This window comes from Anastrepha obliqua, chromosome 2, assembly GCF_027943255.1.
Source record: "Anastrepha obliqua isolate idAnaObli1 chromosome 2, idAnaObli1_1.0, whole genome shotgun sequence".
Taxonomy (NCBI): Eukaryota; Metazoa; Arthropoda; class Insecta; order Diptera; family Tephritidae; genus Anastrepha; species Anastrepha obliqua.
This window is the reverse complement of record NC_072893.1, coordinates 478094-503792: the sequence shown is the minus strand read 5'-3', so window position 1 is coordinate 503792 and position 25699 is coordinate 478094. Positions and strand designations below refer to the sequence as shown.

At 35.5% G+C, this 25699-nt stretch overlaps 1 protein-coding gene across 1 annotated transcript; it reads left to right on the top strand.

Moving 5' to 3' along the window:
• The first annotated feature begins 447 nt into the window (after positions 1-447).
• On the top strand, positions 448-19236 carry LOC129237846 (putative mediator of RNA polymerase II transcription subunit 26). The gene is made up of 4 exons (XM_054872800.1): positions 448-618; positions 5660-6257; positions 9572-10905; positions 18857-19236. The coding sequence occupies exons 2-3, from the start codon at positions 5808-5810 to the stop codon at positions 10862-10864; spliced, it is 1743 nt and encodes a 580-aa protein (XP_054728775.1). The 5' UTR covers positions 448-618; positions 5660-5807; the 3' UTR covers positions 10865-10905; positions 18857-19236.
• The last annotated feature ends 6463 nt before the right edge of the window (positions 19237-25699 follow it).

Genomic DNA, 25699 nt, shown 5'->3' with positions numbered 1-25699 from the left:
ACGATACAGCATGCTTGACTGCGCTTTGTATGAGTTAGTGCAGTCGGGTGGCGTCGTGTCCCACATACTTGTTGTCGGTAAAAATCAACAATTTTAGATATTAGCGTCAAGCACCCGACACGCACACATATAAAGTTCTTGTCAAACAATGCTTGACCGTCGCCAGAGGCCATTTAGGTGATGGCAATTACCCAGCTGAATTTTTTGCCGTAGATATGATCAACGTCAAGATGACATGCTTTACAATTGTGTTTGCTGAGCTATTGTTGTAAATGGAACATTTACTCACATATGCCAATTTATTGACTCGCAGTTGTCCTTTAATTTAATTCAGTTACCATCTATTGTACTCAATTCGCCTCACATTAGTAACATCATCTTATTCGAATTCGCCTTCGTGTCAAGCATGAACATAAGTATGGCAACATCGATGATTGCATCTAAATTTTCCAGTTGAATTTTTGTACAACCATTTGCGGATGTTGTGAATTATTAGATTTATTTAATGAAATTGAGATTGTAGAATACTTCATAGACTTGTGAAATAAAATGATAACCCGATTGGGCAATATATATTTCTGTTACATACAATAAAACTTTGTCTATAATTTACTAACGGTGAGTGTTTTTTAAGATGTGCCATTCGCTCTTTGAAGCATTAAGAATTTTTCAATGAAATTCACTTAAAATGTTAGTGCAGATTTTTTTTCACTAAAATTAACTCCACGCTATTCAGTTAATAATAGTACCAGTGTAAAAGTAAGTTGCTGGTTTAATAATACATCACCCATGTAAATGCCGTTTAATCCTACATTTGTGCATAGATCTGTATGCTTAGTATGTATGTATGTTTGTCAAAAATATGTGTATGGAGAGTAAATTGCACACATAATTTTCCGAAATTTAAGAAAATGATTTCCGATATCTGTAAGGATTTCTTTACGAATTTTGAATGAAACTCGTGTGGTGAGATTAGCACGACCTCTGTAATGTATTACCTGTACGTGTTCTTAGGAATCCTAAAAGATTTCTTTGAGTATTTTGTCCAGTTTCTGAAAGAAAATTCTAGAAGATTTGCTTAAAGATATTCTTTAAGAATATTCTGTTTACTTTCTGAAAGAAAACTAAACGGTTTATTGAGTTGGCTTTCCATTATGATCTCGAGAGTTTTGTTTATGATACCTAAGTGTCTGAACCAATATAAAAAATTAATCCACACAAATGTAGCAAATATACCAATTTTTGATTTATATTTTTTTCCATTAATTATCGATAATAATTAATAGGAAAATTTAACGTTAAAAATGAAAAAAAAAATGCAGAAAAAAACTTCGAAATGAGGATGGGTTGGCTTTAGTAATGTCTTTAACGATTTATTTAATGAGTTTAGTTTAAGGATGTCGTAATGCCGTATAATGATTTATTTAATGAAACTCAGTAAAGCTGTTAGTGATGGGTTGTTGGATAATCTTTATAACTCCCAACATTCCGGGAATAATAGTTTTACAATTACTTGCCTTCGAAATGCCTTCAGCAACTTCACTATAGTTTGGCACATTGTATTGTATATTCTTCTAAATTTGTTTCATATTTGTATTTGAGTTATTTCAGTGAAAACTAAATGCAAATCATTTAACTATATCACCATTTCTGATTTTAATAATGATTATATAAACCCGAAAAGGAACAATTTTCAATCATAGACACTTTTTATTGCTTGAGCATTTAATTTAAAGTTTTTTACTTTATATATTGTTAAAATTCTATTATTCTATTATTAAAAGTGCTCTTTATTATTAAAAGTACCTTGGCTTTAGCGTACAAAATAAATGTTTATAATTAGAATAGCTGGTCCATATTCTTTTTATTTAAGAATAAGTATTAAATATCTTTTGCATAGTAAGCATTAAAAAAAATACAAAAATATTGAAATTTCTGGATTCAGCGAACCTAAATCGCTAGAAAATACGCTTTAATACGTTTCCACGACAGTCGGTTCTATGTTACCGAAACGACCCCAAGAACTGTCACTCCAGCAGCAATCCCCGTATGTAAATATGGGGAATGTTTATGCTGTTACAAGAACAACAACAACAACAACGTGCGAAAAATCTCGTGGGCTTACTGCATGTTGCCGTTTATTAACATGACCCTTTGCAGAGTTGAAAATCGTTTAATGGAAGCTTCAGTGTTGTTCAGCTTGGTATTCTCAACTGCAAACACTCAAGAATCTGTGAATAAGATAATCTTAAGTAGCTACATATTATACTTGATTTTTTCGAAATATCTTGAGTCTTAATAGAAGTACGAGATCTGTTCAAAAAATAAGGTGAAGGTTTAAAGTTTTCGCGGGCTACGTACATTCGACTTTCGATATTATTTTTTTATGGACTCTTCTATTGGGCTTTGGTTCCGATGCCATAACCATATACCCATGATTCGGTACCAGCTATAACCCTTTTAAGCAAATCTGGATCATCGTTGCCGTCAATTAGCAATTCCTGAGCGATGCTCATGCGACGTTGTTTTTGGTCAAAATTCAGTAGTTTTGGAACGAACTTCGCTGCCACACGCTTCATGACCAAAATTTCCGAGCCAACCGAGCCAGCAACTTCTCTAATTGTGAATCGACGATTCTCCATAACAATTTTCTTCACTTTCACAACATTTTCATCGTTTGTTGATGTGCTGGGGCATCCAGAGCGAGCGTCGTCATTCACATCTCGACATTCTGTGAAAAGCTTGTACCATTTGTAACCCTTTTTTTTACTCAGAGCACTCCCCGTATGTCACTGTCAACATTTGAAGCTTTTTTGAGCACTTAATTCCATTTTTTACAAAAAAATTGATGCAACTTCTTTGATCCATTTTTTTCGATAGTAGAAAATCGAAAAAAATCTCTATGTCCAAACACCCGGAGAGATGATTTTTCGACGAAGTATTGATAGCAGGACATTTGAAACAATTTAGTTATGCATTTTTGGTTGCCTGAAAATTTAAAATGTTTCAAGTAAAGTTGAAATATTGGGGGTAACAGTGAATAACATTATTAAATAATGCATAATAAAGCTTTCAGAAAGGTAGCAGAGACATCGCCAGACACAGGCACAAAAAGTTTTAAGAATATTCGTGCTAAAAAAAGTCATCGCAGCCCTTGTGGGCGCTAAAAATATATTTTTTTAAATTTGATGTTTTGTCTATTATGGAGCTTTGCGTTATTTTACTGAAGGTGTATATACAAAAACACCAGGAATATTTGCGTGTATAGGCTCAATCCATTCTCAAAGGCCCAAATCAGATGTCAGTTGGTCATCAAAGCTCTATTGAGTATGCAGCAATCACCGCCTTGAGTCATTATTTTTATTAATTGTTTCACATCATTCTTCATCAAATCATTCAATCTAAGGTTCAAATTTTTCGGTGGGATATTTTTTTCACCGTCTCTAATAAGGGGTGTCTTATTTGTATCCTTAAATTGATCGGGCCATTATATTTAAGATTTTTGAGGTATCCTCTCAGTATTCTCATCATTAAGTGCGCCTGTATTTCATTCTGTGTTTTCACTTAGTTTTGGATATCGCGGCTAATCTGTGCTTTTGCTCAGTTTTTTTCTCGCAATCGCTCGTAGAAGAAAATGGTCAGGACGCAATTCGGTTGTCTGCGGTTGAGTGCGTACATCGCCTAAGGAAGTTGTTCGTCTTGTGTTATTGGAATTTTTAATTATTTATTGGACTTTATTTTTTAAATAAATAAATAGGATTGCTATTGTAAAGAAAACGTATATTTGAAGTGCGAGTGATAGCGAGGGCAATTTTTTTAGAAACAAAACTTCTTTTAGAGCACTAAAAACCGATTTTTTACAAGTCATTTAATTTTTAGCAATTTAAATTTAATATTCAGGATTTTCCTCCAGCTATTGAAAAATTAAATTGCGGAAACTCGAAATTGTATTGCAGTAACTGCGTATTTCAGATCCACACAAGATCTACATCAGAAGGCTCAAAAATATATCTGAATTCATCAATTTTAGATGGTAGACCCTGAGCAATTAGATCACATATTTTGAATCCTGATTTTAGCTTACTTAGAACACGAATCGTATTAAAAGTAGTATCTGCCCTTGGAAAAGTATTTATCTCTACCCATCATTGCCAAAAGAAGCAAACAAGAGGTCTTTGCCCTTATAAACGGCTAGAAGCTGCAATAAAAGCATATTAGTATGTAACCCACGGAAAGTAAACAGCATATGTGACACTTTTATATATTAAAAGTTATGATGATTAGAAAAGTGTATATTTTTATTCATATGTAATATGTAAGAACTTATGTATATAACATTTTTAAAATTTTTTTCAGTTAAATCAGTAATTTTTTTTTTTTTAATTACTTTATCTTGCCCTTCGTCGTGTCCTATGCGCAAAAGAAAATTACAATAGTCGGCTTCTTGACTACGCATATTGATTGTGAGCTTAAATGATTTAAAAAATTTCCACAAAGAGCAACGCTCTAAACAATTACCAACTATGCCAGTTCGCGTACTTCTCGGTACCACAGGCAAAACTTGCCTAAAGTCTCCACCCAGAATAATAATTTTCTCACCAAAAGGCGTCTCATTTTGGTGAATATCGCGCAAAAGACGATCTAAACACAACAGAGCTCTGCCAGGTACCATGCTAGCTTCATCCCAAATAATAGCTTTTGCTGCCTTTAATGCCTGACCAGCTTTAGTGTTTGGTTTTACCAAAGAAACTGACGATTCAGTCAACGGTACGGGAAATTTAAAAACGCTGTGAGCAGTTCGCCCGCCTGGCAACAAAATTGAAGCTATACCTGTCCAAGCTACGGTAATCACTGTTTCTCCAATACCACGAATATAGTGAGTAAGAGTTTTATATAGAAATGTTTTTCCAAAGCCACCAGGTCCATCAATAAAAACAGCTTTAACAGATATGCCCTCATCATTTAACATTGTATATACTTCGTCAAAAATGTGTTTTTGTTCTCGATTAAGCTGATCTTTTAATGTTTGTGCGCATATCAAATCGACTTCAATGTTAGTTGGTCGTCCTCTAGGCATATTTTAAAATTAAATATGGATGTACTTTTTTCTTAAAATAAATTCTATTTTGCGTCTGTCCAAAACTCTTTCTAATTTGCACTGTTACCGTTGTTTTAAGTGAATACTAATTATTGCCATCACAACAAAATTTTGAAAAAAATTCGCAGCACCCGTTGGGACTATGTTCATGAATACATATTTATTAGTAAAGAGAACAAAACAAAACAATTATTGAGAATCCAAATGTACATTTATAAGTGCTCTTGTATGTGTCATAATCCCGCTCACAAAAATAATTTTACTCTTTGCATAGACATGCTGTGATCAATATGAAAATGTTAATAACTTTACATACGAATATCTCATTAATAAATGAATCAATTTAATTTTTATGATTTTTTCAAACATACTCGTCAAATCTTTTGCTTTGATATATATTTCATATCTGTACATATTGTAGTTTAGTCAGAATAAGCGCCATGTTTTAAAATAATACTATAGATAAAATAATACTATGGAAGATTGTCATCACACATATGTTTTCTACAATCAAGAAAAACTGTAAAATGTAATATCTTTTATTTGCTTATTCTTTTTTAGTGGCGGAATTATTTGCCTGTAAAGAAATACCGATTGAGAGTCCCGCTTTTGTTTTGGCTCACTGTTATACTACGTACCTACATAGCGCATATGAAAGTAACTAAACGGTTCACATTGTAAATAAAATTAAATACACACCAACTACCAAATGCAGAACGAGATATATCCAGGCTTTGTCAAACTGCAAAGCTCGGATTCACCAAAATTTGCAAACGCTTCCAAAATGCAGGCTTCTAAAGTGATAGCTCCTGGGAACTTTGTCGCATCAGAAATTAGTGACGATAATTATACGCATGATATACTGCAGAATCGCACATTGAATCCAGATTTTGCAGAAAAGTCAAATAATTTAAAGACCACCAAAAGGAATTACCGAAGCCAGAGCAGTGGGAGTAGTGCTCGAGATTTCATCCCTTCGGAAGATCTTGATAACTTAGAGCTGTGTATACCACATTCGAACGTAGCAAGGGAATTTGATCGTGGTAACAATATGCTTACGGGCGCATGTTGCGATAGCTATTCTGTTGATGCTATTTCTGCTGACCGGCGCAGAAAGGGACATGGACGTCGATGCAATAGAAATGTAGAAAGATCTCAGGTGAGTGAATAGTTAAGTTTGAACTAAAGATTTACTCACCATATAATACAACACATAAATAAATAAGTTCTATGAGACTACTGCGATGGTAACGCCATTTTAATTAAAAAATAATATATTTTCAATTACTGATGAATAAATATGAGCTCTTATTCGCAGAGTAATATAAAATTATGTTCGCATATGCGGGATTATCGATTCAGATTTCGATAATTATTTTCCCCGTTAGACTTAGGACTAATTAAATTAGTTCGTTAGTTTGTGTGAATAAATACAGGCATGTTCTGAAAATCGCGCGATTTCAATTCGGATCCGAAATGGCAATTCGTACGATTTTGTTTTGGGTGTTCTGTAATTCGTGCGATTTCATTTAAATTCGAATTTAAGTTTGAAACAGCTGATTTCTCTTTGGCAATTAAACAAACCAAATGACAAAAGAATTCGTTGGCAAAAAATACGAAATAATTTCAAAATAAGAGGATTTAATTAAAAAATTATCATGTTTTTTATGGCAGCTTATGTGTTAAGCGAACAGGAGCAAGATTACCAAAGTAGAATAGATAGGCGGCATTTAAGAGACCATTCGAATCCTCTCAGTGCACCGGATTCTACGTAAGATTAGAAATGGTTATACTTTGTGGCATTCATTAAGTTTTTCTACTTTAGATTTGTTTCCAACTATCGCCTAAACAAGTACGCTTTTTTAGAAGTGCTGAATGAAGTAAAATCTTTCGTCAAGGAAACGTCCATACCTATTTTATTAAAGCTGGCAGCAAGTCTTAGGTTTTTCGCAGAAGGTTCCTATCAACGTTCCGTCGGAAAGGATACAGATATTGCTATGGGTAGAAGCACAGTCTCAAAAGTATTATCCGAAATGATCAATGCTTTGGAAAATGTTCTGTGTCCTAAGTGGATTAAGCTGAAAATGTCTGAAGAGGATTCTAGAAAATCAAAACTTCATTTTGTAGAAAAATTCGGTATTCCAGGAGTAATAGGGTGTATTGATGGAACACATGTGGCTCTGATTAAACCTTTTGAGAACGAGCATCTATTTTTTAACCGAAAAGGATTTTTTAGCATAAACGCAATGATTGTAAGAATGAATTTAAATTGTGTTTCTAAAACTTAAAATTTACTGCCTTTATTTTACAGATTTGTGATTTTGATATGATAATAAGAGCAGTTGATGCAACTCGGCCTGGTGCAAGCCATGACGCTTTCGTATTTAGTATGAGCAGTGCAAAACACTATTACCTATCGCAGTATGAAGCTAGTGACCGAGGGTCTTGGCTACTGGGAGATTCTGGTTTTGGTATAGAGCCATTTCTACTGACTCCATATAGAAACCCAGGCCCAAGATCGGCAGAACACAGATTTAACCAGCAGCATGCAAAAGCACGTAACATCGTTGAGCGTGTTATAGGAGTATTAAAAAGTCGGTTTCGTTGTTTGAAAACTACCCTGCCATATACGCCGCAAAAGGTAGTGAAGATAATAAATGTTTGTTGCGCACTACATAACATATGTAGGAGTAATCAAATAGATGACATTGAAACAGAAACCGTATTAGAAAACAATCCAATTGATGAGGAAATTGCTGAAAATGAGGAAAACAGTAGTTTATATAGTGTTGGCAGAAATATAAGAGACTATATTGCTAGAAATTTAGTATTATGAAACATAAAATTTATTCATATTAAAAGTAAATATATACATAACATTTCAATAAGATTCTTTTATATTTATTTTTTTGTCTCTATCTCAAGCATTTTAGTTTTAATATTAACTGTTTCCTGTTGCAACTGCTCCATTTTGAGGTAATGTCTTTGCTTTTGCTCTATACTTTGAGTCTTCAACCGATTTTGCTCTGCCAGCAATTCATTTTGTTTCTCAACAACACGACGAAATCGTCGAATCTCTTCCCTTTCATCTTCCTGCGATTTTGCAATCTTGTGTTGGTTTTCACAAATGTTATCTAAAGTTGTGGATATTTTCTTCATACAACTAGATTGCGTTGCCATACACGACTGAAGGCTGTCCTGCGTTGACGCTCGTGGCCTTTTTGCAGCTCTCGGGGTAGCCACCGCTTCCCTACTTGTTTGGAGACGTTCTTCCTCAGATTCGATAGCGCTATTATTATCTTCTGTCCCAAAGCTTCTACAATGGCTTATGCCCTCAACGGCTGCAAAAATTCCACAAAATCTTGCAACACATTCTTCGTTGCTCGTCAGTACATGCTTATTAAAGGGTCCACCTCCTGTTGCCCTCGATTCTAGATTGTTATGGGCAACCTTTTTCCGAATGCACCCCTTCCAGTCAGACCATATCTTGAAAAAAGACAACTCAAAAATATTTATTTTAATATTTGACTAAATACTTACTTTTTTCCATCCATTAACATCTTTTTGGGGCGGCCCTTCTGCATTTAGCAGCGTCGTTAGCTCTTTCCACTTTTCCTCAACAGCAACTCTGTCGCCCTTCGAAAAATTCTTCGCCAAATCTGGATGAGATTCCATAAACTCGACTAAAATTAGCTCTTGCTTGGAGTTCTTGTGTTTTCCCCTAAAAGTTTTTGAATAAGTTTTAAAGATTTTAAATAAACACTTTTATTTACATAAATATATGCAGTTATTTTGAGTAAATACTCACATTTTGATAAATTTATTTCAACAAACAGTTTTAAGAATATCACAAACCGCTAACGTTTAAGTTGCCGAAAATAAAACTGGAAAATTTTAACGATTTCGATTTCCAGAACAGGGTGAAAAAACGATTTGCTGATGTTCGAAAAAAAACGAAAACGGAACGATTTACAGAACATGTCAAACGATTTGAAAACGGAAAATGCGAAAATATTGCCCGAAAACGATTTGCAGAACATGCCTGATAATATTAATATGGGAGAAAGACAAAGAGATGCATCAGTTTATTTAGAACCAGGTTTTCAGTGATAGTTTAACTGTGATGGAATTTTAAATTGAATTTAAACCTGCAAAATTGTGCGTTAAACTTAGTTTAACCGAAAAGCACATTTAAACTAGCACTGAAAAACTAGCCCACAACGGCACAATTGACTGGCAGTAGTAAGACAAAAGCGACTAATATGCATGCAAAATGCGTTTTATATTTTATAATAAAAAATAAGAGACCAAAGGGATTTTGGATTATTTTATTAAAAGTATCTCTATTAATCCTTTTTTTCTTGCCGGTGTTTTGTTGGCCCACCTCCTTTTCTTTTTAAGATCAAATGTGGTGATAACTTCGCATATAAGCATAATATAACATTCCTAATCGTGTTCTTTTTTTTATAATAGGTGAATTGGCCGCGTAACATTACCGCTACAATGGAACGTTTTGAACCTGCGCAGAGTAATAGACCGCCATCCTCTGCATCTTCTTTGGATTACGGGTTCGCTGCTAGTGTAGTTACTTCGGCGGCAGAACTACCGCACTGTTCGCAGATAACACACCCTCTTGAAGTGCCGAAACATGACATTGAGATGCTCAGAGGAGTTGGATCAATGAATCATGTCTACTCCTACGCATATTATGAACCAGGATCTGTAAAATGTCATTCAAATAATCCGCGGAATAATGGGCAAATGTTAAACACTACGACAATGCGTTGCAATAACGTGGAAACTTCTAAGAATGCACATCGCAACTCTATTCGTACTTTACTCTCAAAAGGTTTTCGTTCCAAATCAATTGCTGGACAATCTATATCTTTGTCTCCATCTCCGTCTCCGTCTCCATGTGTGGAAGATCGCCATACTTATACAACTCGATATGGAACAACGGAAAATCTGTACGAAGAAGTAAACGATCAAAAGATTGGAAAAGTTCTTTCCGATAATCGTATTGAAGTTTCCGCTGCTAATAATGTAAAAGAAGAGTTTCGTCGAGTTCAACACAACCACTTTCGTGTACTGGATGAGCTAAATTTATCTCTGGAAGCTTTAATTATGCCTCCTAGTCCACTAAACCTAAGTCCTAACAATAGGCAGGACATGGAGGATACCACAGGGAAGGTTGACATTTCTGTAGCTATCGGAAATATCTCAACGCCTTCAACGGTTTCTTCTTCATCGCCAAATTTACCGCAAAAACCACGGCGTTTTGGTTTGCTTGGAGGTGATTCATCTTCATTACTCTCATCAGGCCAATCCCATGAGTTCTCAAATAATAGCCTTGAAAACGTATCAGTTACATTTCATTCAATGGATCTTAAAGACCGGTCTCATAATTCGACCAACAATCCCGAGTTTGATGAAGGTGATTTGGATAGCGGATTTAGTGGTAGCGGAAGTAGTAGCGGTGCCAGTTGCAATGAAAGTTTGCGAGATTATAAAATAGGAAACACACTGCTGACCCGTAACCAGTCTCTCCTTCATAAGAAACACCTTTGTTACTCACCTACATCTTCTGGGTCATTTGCTTTGAAGACTAGTGTGGCATCACATGAAGATGTAGTTCCAGGCAATAAAAACAATGAAGTAACATCGTTTGTTTGTGTTCACCGTTGCTCAGATACGAATAAATTATCCATGCCATCGACGTCAACGGGTACTAAATCTAAAAATAGTTTTTGGTCTATGAAATCGTAATGCTACGAATGAGTGCTGTGGATGGAACTGTTAATCTATAGGTAAATACCACGTAATCTATGTTTGACTAAAATGTATAATAGTTAAGAAAAATGTGGGTTAGCAATTTTAAAAATATTTTTGTTCAAAAACTGGTACATATGCGAACATAATTGTGCCATTATGGCATACTTATTCCCGCTCGACCCATGCATTATGTTAATTTGAAATATTATTTAAAGCGCGAAACATGTTCTCGAGATTTTCTTTTTTAAATATTGAGAACTTATTTGCACATTCGGTAATCATATGGAAAATCCAACCGCAGGTGTCAGCCAAAACATAGATACATTATTAGTTGACTACCGTAATATTTTGTAGCAACAATAGTAGCTATGTCAAGATGTGCACGTACATGTTTTCCTTATATATTGATAACCGGTGAGCATTTCAATTAAAATAGAAGCATTCCTTTTTTGAGAACGAATTTACATACTATATTCAGTGTGAAGTTGGAGTTCAGCGTGAGTATTTGACTTCAACTGATGCGGGGTTATTTTGAAGAGAACCGCACTCTCACTCTATACTTTTACAGCCTTCAGGTCTTTGACACTGATAAGAAGCGACCACCTTGACTCCTTGGCTCCTTGCCTCCTTAGCCTCATAAGATCTACTCAGATTTCTTCGGAGGTCGAGTAGATTTAAAGAAAATTAAAAAGGGAACCCGAGTGCAGTACAAAGGGCTTAATTGTGTCTGAGTGCTGTACTTGCTAGTCTGTGCCGACAAAAAACAAAAAATTCAAGCATGATTTGTGCATACTTCATAAATTTTGCGAATTAAAAAATGTTGTATCTTTTAAACTCGGATAGACCTCGCTGATAAAATGATAAGCTATTTAAGTTCTCTCCGTGAAACTCTTCCTTGGTTCCAAAAAGTTAGGTTATTGCATTTTTTATGTTTATAGAAAACATTTTCAATGGTATTATTACTTTAGTGTATGAAAGTTGAACGCAAATTTTATATTTTTTGAAATATACATTTTCTTTTTCACTTTCTATAATTACAATTTTTTAACATACAGAAATAAGTAAACAGAAGCATTGTTTATCAGTGGTAAATACCTTAACAGGTACGAGTATAGTAATTAACAATTTAAATAGTAATAAATATTTATCATTATATCGGGTGTTTTTTAGCTGCATGAGAACTATCAATATCTATGACTATGGTTTGCCATGGCAGACTGGGTTGATATTTCCGTTCAGTAAGGTTTGGCAAGTCATCATGAATCGTTTAACGCCAGAACAACGCTTTCAAATGTGGAAATTTACTTTGAAAAACAGTAAGTAAAAGTAAGCGAAGTTCATAGAGCACTGATTTACCGTTACGGTAAAGGACGAACGCTATCGAGCCATGCTAACTGAATTTTTCTTTCCAAATTATCAACCAAACATCGACGACATCTGGTTCCAACAAGGCGGTGTAACTTACCATCCAGCGCGCTTAACAATCGACTTATAATTGGCGCTTACACCCTTTTTGGGTGTTTGACCGAACCCCTCCTCCTATTTGTGACGTGCGTTTTGATGTTGTTCAACAAATGGATGGTCCTATAGTTTTAATCCGACTCCGAACGGCAGATATTTTTATGAGGAGCTTTTTCTCGGCAGAAATACACTCGGGGATTTGCCATTGTCTGCCGAGGGGCGACTGCTATTAGCAAAATCTGTTTCTTCAATTTGATATTTCATGCACGTAGATTCGAACCTACGTACTCCGAATGATAGTAACGCACTAACCATTCGGCTAGGGAGGTCGTCATTCCAACACTACTTTTTTTATTACCATTTTAAGTTCTCAAGTTCTTAAAAAAACACCCGATAAATACCCTACAATAAAATATTTAAAGCCTCTTTCGAGTACATCGTTCACCCGATTTCAATCAAACATGCACCGATTAATAACTTGCTTTTGTGCGGAAATGTCAACTCCGATATAAAGGGCCGTGACATCTAACATATAGACGAAAACCAATCAAGCTTAAAATAAACGAATGCATACAGTTAAGGAAAAAACTCTACATACACCCCCTTATTTTGTATTTCTAAGATATTCGTAAGGTAAATTAATAAAGTGTTTGCATTAATATTTAAAGGACCAAAAACAAAGTTTATTTACAAAACAAAAAGCTAAATCAAAAGCATAACAGAAATAACAAAAACAATAAAAAATCATCAGAAAAAAGTCTACATACAGTGTTAAAAATCGAATAGAATATTTGATTTATTTTAAATAAATAAAAGAAAACAATATTTTTTTAATATTTTGTAGGACCACCCTGGGCTCCAATAACCGCCTGAAGACGACGTGGCATAGACATCACCAAATTCTCCGTAATACTGGGCGCAATTTCCGACCACGCCTGAGTTAGGGCAGTCTCGAACAATATGCGCAGTATGCTTGGGGTCGTTGTCTTGTTGGAAAATCCGTTGGTTTCCCAGGCCCAAGCTTTCGACAGATGACTTCAGATTTTGTTCCAATATTGTCTTATACTGATATCTATTCATAACGCCTTGAACAAAAACCAATCGACCAACTCCAGATGCCGCCATAGCTCCCCACACCATAACACTACCCCCACCATGTTTCACAGTAGGTATAATATTTTTGGGATCAAGTGCAGTATTCGGTTTTTGCCAAACCTTGTTTCGGCCGTCATTCCCGAAAATATCATACTTACTTTCATCAGTAAATATAACTTTCTTCCAAAAATCCATTCCTTTCTGTAAATGTGCCTTAGCAAAATCCAGGCGAAGTTGACGATTCTTGGCTGAAATAAATGGCTTTTTGCGCACTGTTCTACTTTTAAGGCCGCTATCATGCAAAACGTTTATTACTGTTCTTGATGAAACAGTAATATTCGAACATCTTGCAAGGTATTCGGCTAGTTTTGGGGCACTTGTTTTTGGATGTTTGTGGACTTCTTTAAGGACACTACTGACATCGCGTCTTGAAAGCTTCTGCGACCTTCCAGATCTTGGCTTGTTTTCGGTACTGTTGGTTTTTTTATAGTTTTTGACAATAGTTTCGAACTGATTGCTGAATTTCTTTTCTATTTGCTATTTTTAAAGTTAAAACGTGTTTTACAAATCGCTTTCTGAATTTAAATAATTGTAATGTTTGACAGATAAAGCAAATCAAGAAAACTAACGGGTTTTTCCCTTTAAGCTCTCCATTTTCCTATGTATTTTAAGAGTTGCCAAAGCTGTATGTAGACTTTTTTCCAACCGATTTCTATGTTTATCGCCAATAATTTATAAGTTACCAATATTTTCAAACTTTTTTTTTCTTCCAACATTCTTAACTATTAATGTCGTAAACTTTCACATCAAAATTATGTTGAATATTATCACTAGTTCTCTAGAAGTTGAAAATAGTAAGGTGTATGTAGAGTTTTTTCCTTAACTGTATACCGTACTTATGGTAAGTGGTAGATAGTTGAAAAATGGGGCGTAGCACCTCCCATACAAACTTAAATCTGATATTTTGTGCACGAATAAAAAGAACCAAAAAAAATTTCTAAATCTTAAAAGGATTTTATGAATCGCTAGCAGGCTTTGAAAAAAAATTAATATTTTATCACAGGAAAAAAATGATTTTTGAGCTCAGGAATCCCACAAATTCTCCTATAGAGAAACTTCTTGTATATGTTTAGATAATTATTATATTATAGTAAACCAGAGTTACGATTTTAAAATTTAGGAAAAATTTGCAAACTGCTATACTTATTTCGAAAAAAGCTAACAGAGCTTAAGATATTGAAATATTCGTGAAAATCTTTATTTTTGGCCTAGGAAGTGTCCTTTTCATATTAAAGATAACCTTAATGTGTATGCAAATTTTTGCTCTATACTATTAAAATAAATAAAACCTACTACTTACATTGAGAATATTTATTGGTCGAATCTTCGACCACGGGCGATACGAGTATATATAATTCGCGCAAAGTGTATTATTTACACGAAATGTCTTGGGAGTTTTTCTCCATTCATAACTCCGTTACCATTTAAAAAAAAAGAGGTTGTCTGTAAAGTCGGTTTACTGACGATAGTTTAACGTGATAACGTCATAAGAAAATACTGATTGAATGGTTGCATTTTTCAAAAGAAAATTTTAATTTTATTTGTTTGATAGATTTTTTGTATGGATATAGAGAATGAGTTAACATTAACATAACATAATATACTTTAACATAACATAACATAACATAACATAACACAACATAACACAACATAGCACAACATAACATAACATAACATAACATAACATAACATAACATAACATAACATAGCATAACATAACATTACATTACATAACATAACATAACAAATTACCCCGTATTAAAGCACTTATCAACAGCTTTCATTTGATACCCATATTGTACATACACAACCAAAGGTTACCTGGGTCCACGTTTTGACCTATATCTCGAGACCCCAGTCACGGAGCGGCATGAAAAATACTCTGTACTAAAGCATTCACCAACAGCTTTCATTTGATACCCATATTGTACATACACGTCCGAAGGTTACCCGGGTCCACGTTTTGATCTATATCTCGAGACCCTGTCTACCAATAGGTATCCAAACTATACGGAAACCATCTTCAATACCTCCTTAATAATGTGTGTAAGTTTGGTTTAATTCGGTGCAAAGACACGGCGGGTCCACGTTTTGGCATATATTTCCAGACCCTAGTCATCAATAGGTATGAAAATTATCCCGTATTAAAGCACTTATCAACAGCTTTCATTTGATACCCATATTGTACATACACAACCAAAGATTACCCGGGTTCACGTTTTGACCTATATCTCGAGACCCCAGTCACGGAGCGGCATGAAAAATACTCTGTACTAAAGCATTCACCAACAGCTTCAATTTGATATCCATATTGTACAAACACATTCTAGGGTCCACGTTTTGGTCTCTATCTCGAGACCCTAGTCACGGAGCGGCATGAAAAATACTCTGGACTAAAGCATTCACCAACAGCTTCCATTTTATACCCATATTGTACATACACATCCGAAGGTTACCCGGGTCCACGTTTTGACCTATATCTCGAGCCCTATTTCCAAAATAAAATATAATCCATGTTACTCGTGGAGGATGTAGCTTTCGAATGGTGAAAGAATTTTTAAAATCGGTCCAGTAGTTTTTGAGCCTCTTCATTACAAACAAACAAAGTTTTCCTCTTTATAATATTAGTATAGACAACATATCTTATAAGGTATATGGTAAATATTACCATACATTTTTTCCTTCATATATAATAATAAAATTAATAATAATAACATTAAAACAACAGGTATTATTAACAAACTTGGTTTTATTTTAAATTCTTCAAGTGAATCAAATTAATAATAATCAATAAGAAGGCATATGCAAATACAAATACGTGAATTTATATATGTACATATGCGCATATACATACATATATACGCTCACTTAAGTAGGAGAGAGCAAGATGTCGAACGTTGCCGTTCGTTTGCTTTGTTTGCTTTGTCGTTCGTTCCGTGCTTTCGCTTGCAGTTCATTCAATGCAATGAGCAAGGTAACTACATATGAGCAAGGTAACACTAATGAGCAAGGTAACACTAAAGAGCAAGGTAACACTAATGAGCAAGGTAACACTAAAGAGCAAGGTAACACTAAAGAGCAAGGTAACACTAATGAGCAAGGTAACTACATATGAGCAAGGTAACACTAATATGAGCAAGGTAACACTAATGAGCAAGGTAACGACACATTTTTTCGTGCGTGCAGCCTGTTAAATCGAATTATAAGACGTTATCACGTCAAAAAGTACATCTTTACTGGGAACACCCTTAAAAAGAATAATATCGTATGTGGGGCAAACTTTATTGGCAAAACATACCAAACAAGAATTACGCATGTACGTACTTACATGCAGACGTGTCTAAATACAGATTTTTTTTAATGCTGCGGTCAATATGAAAATTATGATGATCTTCCAATTGACCAGTTTGGGCAAATGTACTCATCAAATGCGTTCATTCGATATATTTTTACTCTGTTCATGTTGTGGTTTAGGCAAGCTAAGATTTTATTTAATAGTATAAATCTTCTGCTTAATTGGCGCGATAACTGCTTACGCGATTTTGGCAGAGTTTAAAAAAGCGCGCCAGTCGTTTCTTTCTCGTGCTAACCGGCGCCAACGCAAAGGAGGCCTTGCTCTTCCTCTCTACCACCAGGTGGTACCGTATCGAGTACTTTCAGAGCCGGAGCGTTTGTATCCATTCGGACGACATGGCCCAGTCAACGTAGCCACTGGATCTTTATTCGTTGCGCTATGTCTACGTCGTCGTAAAGCTCACACAGCTCATCGTTCCATCGCCTGCGATATTTGCCATTGCCTACGTGCAAAGGTCAAAAAATCTTACGCATAATCTTTCTATCAAATACTCCAAGCGTCGCTTCATCGGATGTTGTCATCATCCTCGTCCATTAAATAAGCCTCGGATGAGAATAGTATGAATAGTATAGGCAAAAAAGAAAGTACAATTATGTATCTAACCTAATGTTTAAAAATTAACTACTTGCAATTTTAACAATAAAACTCAGAATTTAATTCATAACAATTGATAAATTTATAAACTAATTAAAGAGAATTGATTCTTAATTTTAATTAAATTTAACAAATTTTATAATTTGTGGCGACTACATACAAATGTCTGTACGCACTAACAAATTCTTACAAAAGGGAACAGTTTCACATTATTTCATGTCGATCTTCCCGCTAATGCGCTGCAGATAATGTTAAGGTGTTGAGAATTGAATTGAAAACATTAAAAAATATTCAGATGTGAGCGCAATATTAAAAATCCCATTGGTCACACTTTATAGAAAAAACTGCTGCATACTTGACATATTTAAAAAGTAATCTATATATATAAAAAGAAGTTACATTTCCTTGGTAATCTTATAACTCAAGAACCACCAAACCGATTGACACAAAAATTTTAGAGTTGTTTTCTATCTTTGAGGAGGTGGTTTGTGTGAAGTTTGATTGAAATCGGTGCAGCCGTTCCTGAGTTATGACATTTTATGTGAGTAATGGTTTCCTCTCATACGAAATGCCTGTATGGGAAAAACAACAACAAATATACAACCGCTTATGAGCGTTTCTGTTGTACTGTTGAGGTTGTAAGTGTATTATGTTAATATTAATTTTGGACGAAAATATAATAAAAACTGGAGCATTCAAGGAACTGGAAAAACATTTTTAACTTTATTTATTTCAGCATAATTTATTTAGCGTAAAAATTGAAATGGAAATTAAAGAATCAAAGTTTAATTACAAGTTTTTATCGGCTCTTTCACCTTACCTGTATATAGGTGACCACCACAATCAAATTTTAAAAAAGTACAGAAAAGGCTATTGTGACATCTTTAGAAAGCATGTTGAATGCAAAAAATCAACTAATTCAACTGTTTAAACATTTTACGAGTTCTATAAAGAAAACTTAATATGAAAAATTTCTTGCGATATAAAAAAAACATTTTATGTATGGTGGTGCGAAACCCACTGGGAAATGCTAGTTGTAATATATATTAATATTATAATATGAATCAAGCCGCTTGCAACGGTGTACCTATGACTCCGAACGGCAATACCCCATTTTTGTGGTTTCAGATGCACTGCACTCCAGCACAGAGATAATGATGCAATTTTGTGACGCATTGCTCTCGGACAAATACTTGTCCTTCTTGTAATTTAAATTAGTAATTGTTTTGTTTTCTAAAGCTCTAGTTTATTCAGATTACACGATCACAAAGTTAGGGACAATTTTGTCCACTGACGCCTTTCCCTTTATTAGATAATATTTTAATGCAGGCATGTGCTGGAGGTGTCCGAGGTAGGGATCGACTCCATGATATTTTGTTGGCCTTTGCTTCTTATTAAATCTTTGGTTTTACTCTTTTCAGGTTCTTCGCTCATTTGTATGACCGATGAATAACTAAATGCTGCGTTAATTGCTTATTATCGCTTGTATCAGTTGTCTTGTGAAGTTAACCAGGAAAAAGTATAGCCCTGTTGGCACGCAGAGTATAATTACACACATATATATGTATTTCGCTGCAAGTATTATTGAAATTAGAAATAAGCACAATAAAATAATTTAATTTATTTTTGGTATTTATGTACATGAGGAATTAGGGAAATTCAGATATACTTATACATACTGCCTAAGTTTGCCACTAAAGTGATTTTAACTATGGATAATATTCATACATGTGTACAAATAAATAGCAATAGATGAAATTGTTTTAAAATAAATGCAACCTGCAAACTAATTAAAATGTAATGCAAGTAGTCACTTCTGTTGGCCCAAATTTTGTAAGTATGGTACATACAGTGTGTTCGAGCCTCAACAATAGCGGCAGTGTTAATTTTTAAGAGATAGCATCACGTTTAACCGAAAATTCCGCCGTGATGTTGGCAACGCGTGTGATCAATAAAACGTTGATCATATGTTGTTCATCACTAGGAACAAAATGTAATAAACAACTTTTCACTGAGCAATTGAGATAGAAGGCCAAAAGTAAGTAAATTTTGAAACAAATACTATTTCCATGCTCTCTATTTGATTGTTTTCATTGGAAAGTTAAGCTCGCCTGGAACCGAGTTGTTGGGGGACCCAGTTGTTGATTGGACGTGATTGGATTAAGTTTGATTTGAAAAATAAATCGGTTCTTCGGTCCGTTTAAGAAAAGCACTTATTCATTTAAATGGCAAAATTATTGAAACGATTTTCGCCAAATTCGAAAACTTTTTAATTATTTGAATTCAATTCGAAAATAAGTCGACCATATAATTAGATGTAATATTTTTAAGCTAGCTAGCTTCATACAGTGCGGAATACGTCCCGAGTATATACGGGGTTGGCTGATAATACTACGATCTAAGGTACGCAGGCGGCAGCCGTAGCCGAATGGGTTGGTGAGTGACTACCATTCGGAATTCACAGAGAGAACGTACATAGGTTCGAATCTCGGTGGAACACCAAAATTAAGAAAAACATTTTTCTAATAGCAGTCGCCCCTCGGCAGGCAATGGCAAACCTCCGAGTGTATTTCTACGATGACAAAACTCCTCATAAAAAATATCTGCCGTTCGGAGTCGGCTTGAAACTGTAGGTCCCTCCATTTGTGGAACAACATCTACATGCACACCACAAATAGAAGGAGGAGCTCGTCCAAACACCCAAAAATGGTGTACACGCCAATTATATATACATATATATAAGGCACACAGGCGGCCGACGTAACCGAATGGGGTTAGTGCGTGACTACCATTCTGAAGTGCGCGGTACAGTGGTCGAAATAGTCGATCTAGCGGAATTTAATTCATATCTCGAAAACAAATTTTTACAGTACTTGCAGTGGTATATTTTTAATGCTTTATTATACAGTGTTAACAAAATGGGTTTTATTTGCTAGATGTGAGATTAAAGTAATAGAAAAATATTTTTTTTTATTTTTTGTTTTTATTTTATAACTTATTTATATTAAATTTTATTAATTTTTCAGTCACAATCGGGGTCGCTTCAATATGAGTTAAGCTCTTCATATGTGATATATTTTTCAAAAAGAAGTTGCAATATTTCTTTACCCAAAAACAGTTTTTTCAATAACTGTGCTTTAGATAAAGATGTTGTGGCAACACCGCTGCTCAATTAATTTATGACAGTTCGTCATTTGACAATAGTCGTTAGCACGCACTTTCTAAATACCTTCTTCTCTTCTCAACCGGCGACGAGACAACATCATTCGCAATTGTAAAAACAGTATATGGTATTCAAATCATATTAAAATATTTTACACCATAACGTAAACCGTGGATTTTATTTCAACTAATAAATCCATAATGTCATCACAAGATCGGTCGAATAGAAAATAATTAGAAAGTTGAATAGCATTAAAAGTAAGCAGCCGATTTTGCATATTTACGATCACAACGAATCACATTAATAAAAAAAATTTGCTTGAATACGGTCGAATTTCGTAAAACTCGCACTAGGTAATTTTACAAGGTTACTACAAGTGTTAATTTTGACTACAATTTGTAATTAAAAAATATACACATATAATATGTATATCACAAATCCGCATTTTTTTAGTTATTTCATTCCTTTAACTTTAAACTAAAAATGAATTTGTTTATTAATTTAGCGAAAAAAGGTGAGAAAATTTTAATCTGCACTTGGCGCAACACTTGTTTTGTTTGAAAACTCACACAGAACGCTAATACATTAATACTACTGTGAGCAAAAAGTAAGGTGAATTTATTTGTCAAAATTCGCGGGATTAAAATTTCGCTCTAGTTATTTTTTTCATGAGTTGGCAGCACTGTTAATAACATCTGGGCCAACTTTCATGTGAATGTCATTATCAGTAATATATTTACGCTTGTGTTTACCAAACGACCAAGAGTGCATTTTTCGATTTTTACAATGTCTGATTTGATTGAGCAGAGAAGTGTCATCAAATTTTGTTTGCGGAATGAAATTTCGGCTGCGGAAACGTTTAGCATGTAGAAGGCATTTGGTGATTCGACCATGTCGCAGAAAAATGTTTATAAGTGGTACAAAGACTTCAAAGAGGGTCGAGAACGTGTTGATGACTTGGAGCGCTCCGGACGACAATCGACGTCAACAGATGACCAACACGTCAATAAAGTGAAGGAGTTAGTGCTCAAAAATCGTCGGTTGACTGTTAAAGACCTTACTGATATGATCGGAATATCATACGAAAAGTCAAATCTCGTTTGGTACCGAAAACTCTCAATTTCTTGGAAAAAAGTCGTCGCGTTGATGTGTGTGAAACAATGCTTTCAGACTATCAGGGCAAGCTCAAATGCATCATTACGGGAAATGAGACTTGGATTTATGCTCACGACCCTGAAACAACCGACCAATCAAGCGAATATCGTGCTAAAGGCGAGGCCAGACCGAAAAGAGCACGTCAAAGTCGTTCAAAAATAAAGGTCATGATGACAGTTTTTTTGATTTTCGTGGTGTGTTGCAATCTGAATTCCTTCCACCTGGCCAAACTGTTAATAAGGAATTTTATTTGAGCATTATGCTTCGTTTACGTGAAGCAATTCGTCTAAAAAGACCAGAATTATGGGCCAACAACTCTTGGTTTTTGCATCACGATAATGCGCCGTCTCACACTGCACTCGGTCTTCGTGACCATTTCGCCAAAAATTCCACGCATATCGTTCCGCAACCACCGTATTCGCCTGATTTGGCTCCGTGTGACTTCTGGCTATTCCCAAAACTCAAGAGACCACTCCGGGGAACGCGTTTAGAGTCGATTGAGGAGATAAAAGCTGAATCGAAGAAGGTGCTGATGGCTATACCGGAAATGGACTATTTGGCATGTTTCGGGGATTGGAAAAATCGTTAGCATAAGTGTATTTCATCGGGAGGGGATTATTTTGAAGGGAATGAAATTGATTTACAAGAATAAATAAAGATTTTTCATTTTACAACCAAATTCACCTTACTTTTTGTCCACAGTAGTATATTAACGTTCTGACTCACACCTGTGCGAATATGCAAAGCAGAACAAAATAGATAGGGTTAATCTCTGCAGTGGATTATTGGTTAGGCAAAGAAATAAAATTTAAGTGTGCTCTGCCCAATCCATAAGAAGGGCCATCCTGCAATCTGTGCCAATTACCGCGGGATTAGTCTTCTAAATATCGCCTATAAGGTTCTAGCGAGCGTATTGTGTGAAAGACTGAAGCCCACCGTCAACCAACTGATGGGACCTTATCAGTGTGGCTTTAGACCTGGAAAGTCTACCATCGACCAAATATTTAAAATACGCCAAATCTTGGAAAAGAGCCACGAAAGGAGAATCGACCCACACCATCTTTTCGTCGATTTCAAAGCTGCATTCGACAGTACGAAGAAGAGTTATCTGTATGCCGCGATGTCTGAATTTGGTATCCCCACAAAACTAATACGGTTTTGCAAGATGACGTTGCTCAACACCAGCAGCGCTGTTTGAATTGGGAAGGACCATTCCGAGCCGTTTGATACCAAACTAGGTTTCAGACAGGGTGACTCGCTGTTTTGTGACTTCTTTAACCGGATGTGGAGAGCATCGTACGAGCCGCAGAACTGAATCGCTCAGGCACAATATTTTATAAGAGCGTACAATTGTTGGCGTATGCCGATGATGTTGACATCATCGGGCTTAACAACCGCACTGTTGGTTTTGCCTTCTCCAAACTGGCAAAGCGAATGGGTCTGGTGGTGAACGAGGACAAAACGAAGTATCTCCTGTCTTCAAACAAACAATCGGCGCACTGGCGTATCGGCACCCACGTCACTGTTGATAGTTATAATTTTGAGGTTGTAAAGGACTTCGTATAGTTAGGAACCAGCATTAACACCGATAACAATGCCAGCCTTGAAATCCAACGTAGAATCTCTCTTGCCAACAAGTGCTACTTTGGAATAAGCAGGCAACTGAGCAGTAAAGTCCTCTCTCGACGAACAAAACTAATATAACACTCTACAAGACTCTCATCATGCCCGTCCTAACGTATGGCGCAGAAGCTTGGACGATGACAACATCCGATGAAGTGACGCTAAGAGTGTTCGAGAGAAAGATTCTGCGTAAGATTTTTGGACCTTTGCACGTTGGCAACGGCGAATATCGCAGGTGATGGAACGATGAGCTGTATGGGCTTTACGACGACATAGACATAGCGCAGCGAATAAAGATCGAGCGGCTACGTTAAACGCTCCGGCTTTGAAAGTATTCGATGCGGTATCAGCTGGTGGTAGCAGACGAAGAAGAAGGCCACCTCTGCGTTGGAAAGATCAGGTGGAGAAGGATTTGGCTTCACTTGGTGTGTCCAATTGGCGCCGGTTAGCACGAGAAAGAAACGACTGGCGAGCTTTGTTAAACTCTGCCAAAATCACGTAAGCGGTTATCGCGCCAATTAAGAAGAGAAAGAAAAAAAATATTGGCGGCATTTCACAACTTTAATTTTTTATAAAATCTCGCTAGATTGCTCATTTCGACCACTGTTCACAGGTCCGAATCTCCATGCATGAAGCATCAAATATAGAAAACATTTAAGCAGTTAACTCTTTCCGGCGCACTGAAAAAAATCGCTAAAAATTAAACACAAAGATTTTTTTATTTCATTTATTCGAGACATTTAATGAAGAAAATGTAAAAAAAAATGTTTATCCTTGCAGGATTTTGTACAAGGATGTGGTACGATTTTTATACCATCGCGCATGGAGTGCGAGGATTATTTATGAAACTCATTGAAAAAAGCTGAGGCAAAGTGGCACATTACAACTTGAGCACATCTACTGAGTCCTTCTTTGGTGGCTTGTCGTGCTGCAGCACGCACATCTACGTAAGGTTGTTCTGACTGGTTGGTGAGATGACGAAGATCGTAGGCTTGGATCTACATACGGTTTATTTTTCTTTATGCGGACTCTAGCTTGCTTTTTATTTTTGGTTCCAAGAATAGGTGGTGAGGCTGAACTGCATAGTATTGAAATCAAATCAAGTTTGAAGTCCTTAAGGGATAAGTGGTACCCTATGCTTTTAGAAATAATAAAAGAATTCACGACTGCAATATCAAGAAAGTGAAAAAATATTCGGTGCCACCACTAGCGGCTTTTTCTGTACAGCTCGTAGTACTTCTTTAGCTGATCTAACTTGTCAACGTTATTCATGTGCATATTATAGTCGTGTATTATTTCAGGCTTTTCGATTTCTTTGACAGAACCATCGCTTTGGCGTTGTTGTACCTTTACAAATTTACTCGGATCATCAATTTAGATAAAGCTGTAACCTCTCTTTTGTCAATCTACTTCATAAAGAGTATACCAGAATCACTAATTTGCCAATCATAGTCGCCCCGTTTTAATTATTTACCAGGTCTAATATCGGTAGGAAGAAATTTTCGATTGGTTCGCACTGTTCCGCACCCATTTATCAACTGCTTTTTCAGTTCAAGAATCAAATTGAACGAAGTGAAAAAATTATCGAAAAACACTTTATGGTGTTTTCCCCCAAAATCAGTAGTTAAGCCGAGAACGACACGTTCTCCAAGTTTTTTTTCGACTAGATCTCCTTTTTTACCCGTATATAGTATATCTCGAACCCTGCTTAAGTTTTTTAGCCAATGTCATTTACATACGTATATACCGCGCGGTGGTATTCTTTTTGTACCAGGAACTTTAAACACTTTCCACACTAAGTCTTTTGATTATTTTTATTCCATTGGCTGAGTAATTAATTCATTAACACTTTATTTTATTAAAATTGTAGGAAACCGATGCTGTTCGTGCTTTTATTTACAAAATATGATAAATTCTGAGTAACACTTTAGTACTTCAACATTCTACTCATTTTGCGCGTAAAAAACATATATATTTATCTCTTTCAAACACTTGTTATATTTTTTTTAGAAAATATAAGCTTAAACTTGCCTGTATAAGTGGTAAAAGAATTATACCAATGCGCATAAAATGCAGGAAAAACATTTAAATAAGTGGTATAAATTTTATACCAGCGCCCTGGAAAGAGTTAACCAATGAACGATATTCGAGCGCGTATAGTATATACATATATATATGCCGCCGTAGCCGAATGGATGGAGCGTGACTACCATTCGGAAGTGCGTAATTTCGAATCTCGGTACATGAACATCAAACAATAGAACATTTTTTTTCTAATAGCGGTCGTCCCCGGCAGGCAAACCGCAAAGCGTATTTCTGCTAT